This window comes from Lycorma delicatula, chromosome 5, assembly GCF_047948215.1.
Source record: "Lycorma delicatula isolate Av1 chromosome 5, ASM4794821v1, whole genome shotgun sequence".
Taxonomy (NCBI): domain Eukaryota; kingdom Metazoa; phylum Arthropoda; class Insecta; order Hemiptera; family Fulgoridae; genus Lycorma; species Lycorma delicatula.
This window is the reverse complement of record NC_134459.1, coordinates 84746667-84759241: the sequence shown is the minus strand read 5'-3', so window position 1 is coordinate 84759241 and position 12575 is coordinate 84746667. Positions and strand designations below refer to the sequence as shown.

At 28.6% G+C, this 12575-nt stretch overlaps 1 protein-coding gene across 1 annotated transcript in view; it reads right to left on the bottom strand.

The window, feature by feature from the left end:
- Positions 1-12575, bottom strand: part of LOC142325155 (putative Rho GTPase-activating protein CG5521) — a 142252-nt gene that overhangs the window by 28838 nt on the left and 100839 nt on the right. The window contains exons 26-28 of the mRNA XM_075366555.1: positions 3946-4056; positions 3578-3742; positions 639-869 (exon numbers count right to left, since the gene is read on the bottom strand). Coding sequence (XP_075222670.1) covers positions 639-869; positions 3578-3742; positions 3946-4056 — 507 coding nt within the window. The remainder of the gene's footprint in view (positions 1-638; positions 870-3577; positions 3743-3945; positions 4057-12575) is intronic.

Here is a 12575-nt window from a genome sequence, read left to right as displayed (position 1 = left end):
TTCACAAACTGAATTATATGATATGAAGACATTTCAAACAATTTTTCCATTTAAAACTCTGTATCTAATTATCAAAACATTGACTGATCATAATATATGATCATACTAAGGAGGATGTGTTGAAGCTAAAGAAGTATAAAAAAGACATATATATTAACCATTAACAGTTTTTTGTAGATAATCTAAGAAAGGAAAAGTAAGAAATAAAAATTAAAAGCATATCCTTTACTTATATGATTTTTTAATTGCCAATTAAATAAATAGAAAAAATAAAGATTTATGTTCTTACTTATACATATATTTACTTATTCAGTCAAATAATTACAGGCTCCCCACTCCTAAATATAGTAACTGTGCTTTATTTTTTGATGAGACAAATTTTATATACTTTTAAAATGCCAAACCTGTTAAAGCCTTGAACCAAGAGCCTCCAACTCTACCATACGTAATGAAATAATTATTAAATTATTCAAATATAATATTTTTATTATTATTATTAATTCCAAGATGTAATAATGAATCATGTAGATGCTTAAGCTTACAAGAAATAACTTTTAAAAATAAATAAATCAATATGAAGTTCACAGTAAGATACATGAATAAAAAAAATAATAAATTTATATATATAACATTAATACCATTTTTGCAGCAAGTTGTATAGAATGCCCAGCAGAATTCAGATGTGGTGGTGACATTCCAGAGAAACGTCTTGTTATAGATGGACTAGGATCTTCATGTTTAAGATTATCTAATGAAATGTTAGGATCAAATTCTTGCACCAAATCTGGATGAAATGAACCAAGACCACCAGTACTTGATCCAACACCTTTTCCTTTACTCCTATTATCTCCACTGAGATCAGTTAGTACCTAAAATAAGTTAATAAATATTAATATCACGCTTTACAATGAAAATAAAATCTTACCAAATAATTTACACTTTCCTAAAAAAAAAAGACAAAGCTTTGCATCAAGAAAAAATCTTTGTCTTGAATCCGATAACTATTTTATCCACAATAAATAATTAGAAAATTTTAATTTAGTGTAATGCGCTTAAGTTTAACATAAATATGTACTCTACCAACTATGAGAACCATCCACATATACAGAATGTATCACAAAGTTCTCCCAGGACTTTCATAACCTATTCTACTCGTGAAAATAATGGAAAAGTTCATGTAATTTATGTCCTAAAATCTTCGTTTGTGAATTATGGCTAATGAAAGATTTAGCTCGGATTTGAGCTACCCTAGTGAAATGAGGTTGTACTGAAATTTGTAGGACTTTCTTAAGAGGCTGAGTCAGTGATTTCTAATGATTTTTGACCTGAAAAATTGAATAAAATAGGTCCCAGAACTGTAAGAAGTTATTATTGAGAAATCTGGATTAAAAGTAAATAAACTGAAATAAAAAACTTTAGATTTTGTGTTTAACATACAATAATTTTGAACAAAATGTTTAAGATAAGTTGAACAAAACAAAAGTTTGAAAAATTTGAACTTTTTTTAAAAACAGTACACTAAACCAAATTGCATTATACATACCAGTTTATAATGTTCAAAAATGAGCCCACCATTTTCAACACACTTCTTGGCACGCTTCAATCTGCTTTAGTTGCTCTTTTTAGTTCTTCAGGGTTGCCTTATGTTGCTTAGCCGCATCCATAAGGTGAACAATTAATTCCTCAAGAGAATGTATTTTTGTTTATATATAATATTTTTCATCCATCCACAGATGCAAAAATCTAAAAGTATTAGATAAGGCAATCTTTGTGGCCAGGAATGTGGACATCCACTACCGAGTGGATGGAAACTCACTACCAAGTGAGTGGAAACAGCACAAAAGTGGGGAAGCGTGGCCATCATGCTGGAAGTACACTTTATGTCTCAGTGCTAGAGGAACATCTTCAAGCAACTGCAGCAATTCTTCTTGAAGAAAGTACAAGTAGGCTTCAGCATTTAGGTGGCAGGTAAAATGAACGGTCCAAACAGCTGATTGTGAAGAAGGCCGCACCACAAATCAGTGTTGGAAATCGCCTTCCACCAATTCATAAGTTTTTACTTCTGCCCATGTATACTTATTGCATAAGTTGTTGGTGCATGTTCAGTGAAATTTGACTAATCTGTAAATAAAACACACTTGTAGAGTTGTCGATTTGTATTCCACCAGCTGCAGAACTCCAAGCGAGTGTACCATATCCTGGGTGTAGATGTTAAACTGGCTGTTTATGAAAAGGATAAAACTTGTTTTGTTTAAGTGTTCTCCAAACCATCAAATGCTAAAATCTAATCCGCTTAGAAAGATGTCATGTACTAACGCCTGAACTGCAATGATAATAATTTCATCAATAACAGCATCGTGTTGGACAGTTTGTTCGTAGCTGTTATGAATACATGGTAGTGAATCTGTTTCCCAAAGATTCCACAAAGTCACACTAACTGTTTTGGGGTTTGGAATCCTATTCCAGGAAAATGTATTTCATAATCTACTGCAGCAGCTGTAGCATTATCATTACACACACCTAAAATGAATATCAGCATATATCTCTGCGAATTCCAAACAATATCAGCGTAATCCTCTGTTGTAAATAAGCATGGCATTAGTTCAATGATAAACCAATCATATTCAAATTAAAATTCACAGAAAACCTTCGCTAATGGCAGCATAATTCACAGAACCTGATATACAGCTGTTTCAAAATGAATATTGAGATTTTAAAGTTATGTAATATTTATTAGGTTTTACTTACATTGATAAATTACACATGAAGTGAAAGAGTAACTCAAACAGTTTTTCCTATAATTATTCAATGTGAGCACCATTTTTCACATGGCACACACATACATCCAATAGGACAAGGAGAATTCATCCCATACTTTAATTGTCGCAAACAAGTCTTGTCATCTGGTCCCCGATGACCAATCCAGCAGTCAGGGAGAATTTCATTCAACCAATCACATTCAGCATTATGCCAGTGAGAAGGCCAAATATCTTGTGGCCAAATAAAGTTCTGTGGTTATTACCAAATAAAATTGTTGTTGTGTTGTTAATAATTAGTTATTGTTTGTTATTATCAAAATTATAGCACTGCTTAAAGTTCATTATTGTATGCATTATGAATGTAAAATGGAATAAAATTGTTCATGCAGTGTTTTACCTCGTTTTATTGTTAACACAATTTTTCCGTCATTGCAATTTCGAATGCTTATAACTTGACAACAAAGGCACTAACAGAAAAATGTTTCACCATTGTTTTTTCTTATAAAACTTTAAATCAATATCAGGTCATATGTCCACCTTCCTATTTAAAAAAATTAAGTTTGATTCAATATGGCAGATTCAAGATGACAGACAAAAATTAAAAACCCACCATAATGGAATTTTTTTTAAGTATGTAAAACCCCATTTCTTTCTACCTCTAAATATCTCTCAGATATTCAGGATAAAGCTGTTTCCATACTTAAATTTATCATCCTCTACATGTGTGTATATATATAAAACAGTGCAATAATGATAAAATACAATTAAAGCAATTCTAGAAATGGAAAATGCAATTGTAACTAATAATTCATTATTACCTTAAAAACAGAATGTAGAAGACATGAGTTTGTGCGAGTAGCAGTAAACAAGGCCTGTGGAGGCAGCCTCATTGTCCATTCTCCGAGGCAAAATACAAGAGATGTTAAAAGACGTTTATCTGAATCACCAATAGGCATCAAATGGGAAAGTGTTCCAGCTAGTACCTAAAATCAAATCCACATATATACATATATTTAATTCAGCTGTAAAAGAACAAACCATTTTATTTTACAAGCTGTTTAGAATATATCAGAGTATTCCACAAGTATTCTGTAACATCAATGATCAAACATAATATTTATTAAAAAAAAAGAAAAATTGATTTACATATAAAATTGAATTTTAAGTTTGTGTTTATTTACAATACCTCAACAATTCTAGGTGGAATCTCAGGATAATGTGTAAGAAGAAATTCTGCATGATCACATAGAAGAAGGATGATATCTGATGCTACTTGTGCAACTACCTTATGATTGAACTGAAACAAAATTCCAAAGATGTTAGTAACAAAATAAATAATAATTCATTTAAATAAATCATTACCGATTTACAACCATCAAAAATGCACAAAAAGAAAATGTTCACAATTACTAATGAACGAAATGTTTCATAATTACAAGGTGTTTACAAATGGAAAAGTCATGAAAAAAAACTAGTTTATTAAATAATGGTTTACTTCAGACTACTCTTTACTAATAAGAGAATCTATAATTAAATAATAAAATTCTTTAAAACGTAATTTAAAAGTACAAAGGAATTTTACAAAATAAATTATTAACCTAAATTATTTAACTGCAATACTTAACTTCAGCAACATCTATTCAAAATTTTTAAAAATTATACTTAACATTAAAATAACATCATAAAATATTAAATGTTATTACAACAAGGGTTAAAGCAAGTAAATGTTTATAATATGAATAAAATAAACACAAAAAATATTACAATAAACATGCATTTTAAATATTAGAATATCACGAAAAATATTTCAAATCTAAGATCAACTCTACTATTGAGTATACTACACTACAGATAAGATTACAGAAACAGTAATCACAGGAATTATATCACAGATTACAGAAACAGTATCCAATCAGAAAAAAATAAATAAGAAAAACTTTAATATTTACTCAAAATTAAATACATTACTGCTATTACATAAGAGTCAAAATATGTGAACCATAATACAACCATTTAAAGAAGGTGCTAATTGGTAACAGCAAAGGTTTATTTTCCAAAGCGTGCTTTTGTAAATTAAGTTGAATATTAACAAGATATTCAACAGATGATGCTGGAAGACAATTGGAAGACACTTTGATAGAATATGAATAAAAATGAATGGTACGAAAATTAAGTAATGAATATAGCAGACAATAAGCCAACAGAATTGAACATGTAAAACTACAGATACTTAAGTGTTATGTAAATATAAGATTGTGAAAGAAAAAACAAAATAAGTAACAATAATAGCAATGGCTGAAGAAGCATTTAGTAGAATAGATAGTTATTGTTAGACTGGAAGTGTCTTGTGAAGTGTCATGGTGAAAGTACACTTGTGTAAGAATATGAAATAGTCATTCAAATAAAAGAAAACCTGTAGACACTTGAAATGTGGGCATGAAGGATTCAACAACAGATTAAATGAACGGACAAATTGAAAAATGAAGAAGTAATCAGGAGAACTAACAATAGATGCTTAATCAAAACAATTAAGAACAGGAAAGGTTAACAGAGTAAGAAGATTGATTAAAATCAACTGAAAAAGTATAAAAAAGGGAGAATGAAAGAGTAAAAATTATAAGATATTCTAAAATAAAATGGGAGGAATCAGGATAGCTGGTAATAAGAGAGAATGGAGGCAGACATGGTATGAAGAACACATTATGGCAGATAACCGAAATGACAATGATGATGATGATGATGATTATGATGACACAATTATTATAAAAATGAAGTTGATCAGAATAAAAATAAAATTTTTAAAATTGGTTTTTACAGGATTTGTTTTAAATGTAGAGTAATTAGGATTAATTTTCCTCTGCACAGAACATAATGAAATGTGAAAATTACCACCACAATCAACAAATCTAATTGGCTGATATTCCTATATTACACATAACAAAAATTACATCCATAAAAAGAATAAATAATAACTAGAATTACCAGTTAATATTACCAATAATCTATAAAACAGTAATCACTATTTGTTAAAAATAATTTTTTCGATTTCAGGCAACTACACCACAAATCAACAAGCAGTGATTAAGGTAAATCACAAAGTTTTATAACATCCATTAACATGCATTACAACAAAGTAATGTGTACTTAAAAAAAATTTCTTCATATCATTATCTAATAAATACTTAGTTTTCATTTTATAAAAAAATACAGTGACTAACATGCAATATACTCAGCAACTAACAAACCAAAATAAAATAAAACAAAGCTGGAAAAAAACATAAGAAAAAAATGCAAATATATTAGTTTCCTGCAATTGCAGTAACTGTTAAACAATAACAGCAGATACCTTTTAAAATGTTAATATTATCATTTCTTAATAATACAGCACTGACAGCTTTTTAAAATGATGCAATAGTGCAGTGCCTCAATGTGCAAACAAAATCAATCCCCAGCGCAAGTTAATCAAGTCTAACATGTTTTTATTTTTAAGCATTGCTTACAAAATTCTACATCGTAAATATCAAAACTAATATCAGAGAAGAGAAATTTTGCTAGTCTTGAAAGTTTTCCCATTTTTTTTGTTTTGTTAGAATACTTAATACCTTAGTCAGACAAAATTCTAAAACTTATTTCACACAGGGTATCTGGTACACAAGATGTATATATATATATATATATATATAATAAAATAAATCCACCTTCACCAGAAGTCAAGTCTATGTAAAATAAAAGTTCCTTTGAGACTTTCAGAACATTCTCAATACACAATAAGTTAAACCTAAATTAATTAAGGAGAAAGTGAGTTACTGTAATAGAAATATTACATATACTTTAACTCACCTAACCAAGTGAACAAAATGAAATAAATCTCCACAATGTACTGAAACTGAATGAAGAGTTTCTAATAGGACTACATAATTTTGAATAAAGGTTATAGGAAATATGATGCTGCCTATGGTAAAAAAATGTTAATAACCAACTACAAAAACAATGTTTTTAACTTTTTTAAAAGAAATTCTGATAAAACTATAAAGAACTTACCTATATATTTGAAAGAAGTGAACCAGTTCACAATAAATAAATAGAATTTAACATCATATAAAAAAAAACCAAGATTCTAGTCAATAAATACTGCACATATATATATATATATATATATATATATATAATATATAGATATATATATAATATATTTACAGATACATAATTCACTACTAATCTATGCAAAGTAAGAACTTCACTAAAGATTACATCAGAACTATTATGAATTTAACAAAAATGCTTTAAACAAAAAATTCAACAAAAACAGTGAATTTCCTATATACATTCTGGATATTGGACATAGAGTATCGGAATTAATAAACATGGATTTAGTTTAGACTTTCGAAGTATCAGATCCATTTCTTTTCCAATATTATTGGGAATTGAAAGCTTCTGCTTTTCCAATAACTATATCTCATATTTTGGAAGAATTTTGGTCGTAAATAGTTTTTAAATACTTTCTTCAAAAGAAAACAGTAAAAAGATTAAGTTTATCTTCTGTAGAAGAATAGTTTAAATCTGACAGTACAAAAAAATTAAAACTATCATCAACATTAGCACTGAAAAATTCAAACTAATTGAGTAACACAATAACAACCAAACATATATCCTCATCTACAATCAAATTTCAAGTAGTTTTATATATTAAGTGACAATCTCAAAATCAATCTTTTAAGAAAAATAGCATAGTTACATAATTACACTGATAAACATAATTTTTGTTTCCTAACATGTGATACACGATTTTAATCTGTTTTTTGATGCTGACAACAAATATCAATTCAGAATCTTTTTATCAACCACCATTTTTGAACTATTTTTTATTTTTTTTTAAAAGATTTCTTTTCATTTTTCAATGTATAGTTAGCATTTTAAGCTCCTATATTTTATTTTGTTAGCTCATTTTTATTGTTTAACTTTGTTAACATAATCTGTAAGCTATAAATAAACAATACTAGACAAAGAATTAAATCATATCATAGTCACATATTATGACACTATATCTAATGCTGAAGAGTGAGCCTTCATGGACAAAATTATCATGTCTATGCAGGTCAAAACAAGCAGCTGAAAACACAACTGTGTTGTTTGTATTAAACACTGGATTTAGGAATGAATTAATTTTGTTCAGTCTTACTGTCTTAAGTTTATTAACAGTGCAGCGTCATGATGCCTCAAAAATGTGTAAATGACGTGGATGCCTTTTGTTATGTATGTGGTGAGTTTACCATAAAATCAAATAGAAAAAACATTACACCTTTAATTTAAAAAGTTGGAATCATTTGTTCTTTCACTGTAACATTGGTGATCAGGATAAGAGATGGGCTCCTCATATAGTATGTACTAATTGTTCTGTATATTTAAGAGGATGGCTGAAAAGTACATGGAAGGCTTTGCCATTTGGTGTACCTATGGTTCGGCGTGAGCCAAATGATCATGTACCCATATGTTACTTTTGTTTAACAAGTGTGTCTGGAATTTCTAAAAAAACCTAAACATACTTCATTGCAATCTACAATCAAGACTGTACCTCACAGCAAAATTATTCCAGTTCCTGAGCCACCTGTGAATGTATGTTTTGAAAGCAGCGGTGAAGAATCAGGCAATACTGAAGAAGACAACAATGATTTTGATTTATCTTCCAATAAGCCACATCTTACATCACAAGGTGAATTAAATGACTTTGTTAGGGATTTAAATTTATCAGCCCTTACTTGAACCCAAAAAAATATTTTTACCCACTACTCTCCATATCAAGCTAGGACAATGAGAAATTTTGTTAAAGCAATGAAGAAGGATAGCCCCAGATTTTTGTACATCAGGCAGAAATTTCTAAATATAAGTGAAGGAAAATTTAAAGAATATTTGTTGGTCCTCAAATAAGAATCGGTCAAAGATGATGTATTTAACTCAATGTTAAATAATGTAGAAAGTACAGCTTAGGCTTCATTTAAAGACGTTTGCAAAATTTTCTTGGCAAACAAAAATCCAACAATTACCACAATATTGTTAATCAACTTTACTTCATACAGAGGTATGGGATGTAATATGTCTTCGAAAATACATTTCCTCCAATCACATTTGGATTTTTTCCCGAACCACCTCAGGACGTAAGTGACAAATGCGGTGAACGTTTCCACAAAGACATTTTGGTTATGGAAAACCGCTATAAAGGGAAATGGAATACTAATGTGCCAGCCAATTACTGTTGGACATAATTTGGAATGTGCTCGAGGCTATTTATAAAAGAAAAGCATCAGCGAAATCATTCTAACACAGGTATGGCCATGCAAAATAATAGATTTTACAGATTTTAACTATATTTTCCTTTAATTTTTTTTTAAGCATAATTTATTTAAAACTAAGGGTGATAGAAAAATTGTATTTACAGATCTGTAATATACGCAAAAAAGCAACTCAAGAAATGGTATCACACTTAGAGAAATATTAAAAAAATATTTTTTGTCTATCAGTGTTATTTTATAACAACCTTCCTTGTCAACTAAACATTTTTGTGTAACTTTCTATACGATAAATAAATACCACAAATTTTCAAAGAAAAAGACTTATATATAATAAAATCACTACCTCTTTCCTTTTATAATCTTTTAAGCACTACAATGTGAAATTGACAATAAAATTTTTGTGAACATGACTATGTAGTACAAAACTATATCTTAATTTATAAAAATTCCTTTTAGCATGTCAGAAGGTGGAGGTAAATTTTAACAGTGCTAAGTAGGTGATAAAAAAGATTTCCTCCTTAAAGTTAAGAAAAATTTCTAATTTGCTCAATACGACAATGGTTGCATACTAAAGTTTCACATGTTTAGCATACGGCAAGCCCCACCTTCTTACAATTTCAGCAACAGTTTGGTCATCCCTTGCCATTAAGGGTTGGTCATATAAAAAATTGTTTCAGATAAAAGTTTTAGGTAATATAACCACTTTACAGATTCGATACTGTGTCCATTAAGGAAGGTGTGGTTTTTTTTTTGTTTTCAAAACGCCATTTTATCTACCCCCTGGGCCAATGGTAGGTGATATCAAAAAACTTTACTTAGATAAGTTTTAGGCCCTCATCCAAAGAATAGTAGGAACTTTAAATGAATTCAATATTTTATTTAATAAGAAAGTTATAGCGATATTTTGTTTTTTCGAAGTTCTCCATTTCCAACCCCATGGTCCAATTTTGCCCAGTAACAAACTCAACCAAGATTTTGGGTCATTATATTTTATGTATAAATTTGAAAATGAATGGCGCAAAATTACAGTAGTTATCATGTCCACAATAAAGTGAATTATATTATATATATAAACTTTTGAACTAACAGTGGTTTTGGGATCTGAGGGATGTGAAATGTGAAGATATGCCAATACTTTCCAACAGTCAAATCATGGTACCATTACAATAGCTATTGTAGCTGTGTTATGGTAAGTAGCTATTGTAATATATGAAGCAATATATACAATTCTTTTTCCAACTGTCCTGAATATAATGTAATCAGTTCATATTTATACAATTCTTACTTGCATCCATTGATATATAATAAAAGAACTGTTAACAACTTGATAACAATAATAAATCTCATCCAATTCCATTCCTACGAGCTTCTACACTACTGCATCAATATAATAAAGGATGTTAATGAGAATTTCCTGAAATACTACATGCAGCATCAATCACAAAAGAAATAACAAATCCCTCAACAGTCAGTGTTGACTGATCATTAAGTCTGTTCAGTCCAACCTGTTTTTATCATTCACATATCATCGCAGATCATACAAACAGAACTGTATTTTTCAAATACAGTTAAATATATGAAACAAAACAATTTAATAATAATAAAAATAATAATAACACAAATTTAACAGCAAATAAATAACAAACTAGACAATAATACAAAGCACCAGCAGTGTTATAGGCAGGGCTGCAGCATGGTATGCTTAGCTAAAAAAAAAAAAAACTAGCGGGAAAAATAAAATACCGGTACCTTGCTACCAGGACCAATCTTAGCAAAACTCCCATCACGCTTCTAAAAGCGAAAAAAGAAACCAAAACCAAAAGAATGAATGAAAAACAAATAAACCATATCAATAAAAAGCTAATTAAATTAAAAATAAAGCCAATAAATTAAACATTTAAAAATAAAAACCATAAAATTCTTGACATAAATCTTATTTATAAAAAAATTATTTTCCCCTCTACAATCAATCAAAAACCCATACATAGTATATAAACTAACATGATTAATATTTTATTTATACATGCACATTTTACTGAAATTAATATTTTTAAGATTCATATTAAATAAAATTAAGATTTCGCAAAAATACTTTCATGATAAGTTTAAGGTAAGATATTTCTTATCTCAATATTCTGTACTAGGTAGTTTATATTAATAGAATTTAATAAATATAAATATATTATTTTACTGAAATTAATCTTTTTATGATTTATATTAATCCTCTGTGCTGGTAAATTATGTTTTAAATTCTATTAATATAAACCACCTACTACATAATATTGAAATAAGATATATCATGAAGTATTATATATAGTAAATATTTCATTATGATAGTACTTTTGTGGGATCCCGCATCCTTGGTCTTGATTGAATTATTACTTCATATTAAAAAGATATTAAAAGTGTTAAATATTGAAAATGTTAAAATAAACCATGCCATGAGGATGCAGGATCCTGCAAAATCAATGATAAAATTAAGATATGATATATTTTATCTCAATATTCTACACTAGTTGGTTTACATTAATAGAATTTAAAATATATATATATATGGTCTGTCCATAAACTATCCAACCCTGAGTTGTAATTTTGAACGTAGAAGTGCCTTATGGACACACTAATACAAATATGTTCATAATGTCAATCACCAAACTATGAGTTGAACAAGAAGACCGCAAAATTCCAAAAGCTACAGTTTCAGAAATCTTGAGCCAAGAATTGGGGATGAGCTAAACAGTTGTAAAATCTATCAAATGGAAGTCACCCAGGACAATATGGAAAAATCAGAAATAACCAGGAAATGTCAAGTTCATTACTGGGTTTGAGTTACAGGTTCACAGTTATGATCCATATACAAAAGTCTAATCTTCACAGTGGAAGAGCTAAAAGTCAAGAAAGCACGCTATAGTTGAGATAATGTCAAAGTAATGCTCAATTTTTTTTTGGATCAGAAATGTATTGTTCATTATCAATAATGTTATTTAGTCATTGTTATCTTGTCAATAATTGTCTGTTTAATATCAATGATGGTAAGACATTATTTTCAGAATTTAAATATCATCTTCAAATCAATCTGTACATAGACAAAAGATTTATTGAAAAAAAATTACCACAATTAGCTCCATTATTTTAAAACATTAAATTTTAAAAATTATTTCATAAAAGTGAAAAAATTGCCTCTACCACACTGAATGGCAGTGGAATTTTGAGTTTTCACAAATTTTGGGGTTATAATAGCAGTAATTTTAGTTTTTTAATGGTTAATTGATGTAATTATACAATTGTATATCAACTGATAATGCGAACCCCGCAAAAGTTAATTATTGTTTATTTGAGATTACTTATCTGTTACTGTGTTTTGTTGGTTAAGTTTTCAGTTAATATTGAAATAATATATTTATATTAATGTAATCTCCATTGATTTGAAAAAATAATAAAAAAAAATATTGATCATGTTATCTTTTGACATGCACAAAAAAAATCAAAAATACCATCACCACCATACTGAAAAAAATCTATTTACTTA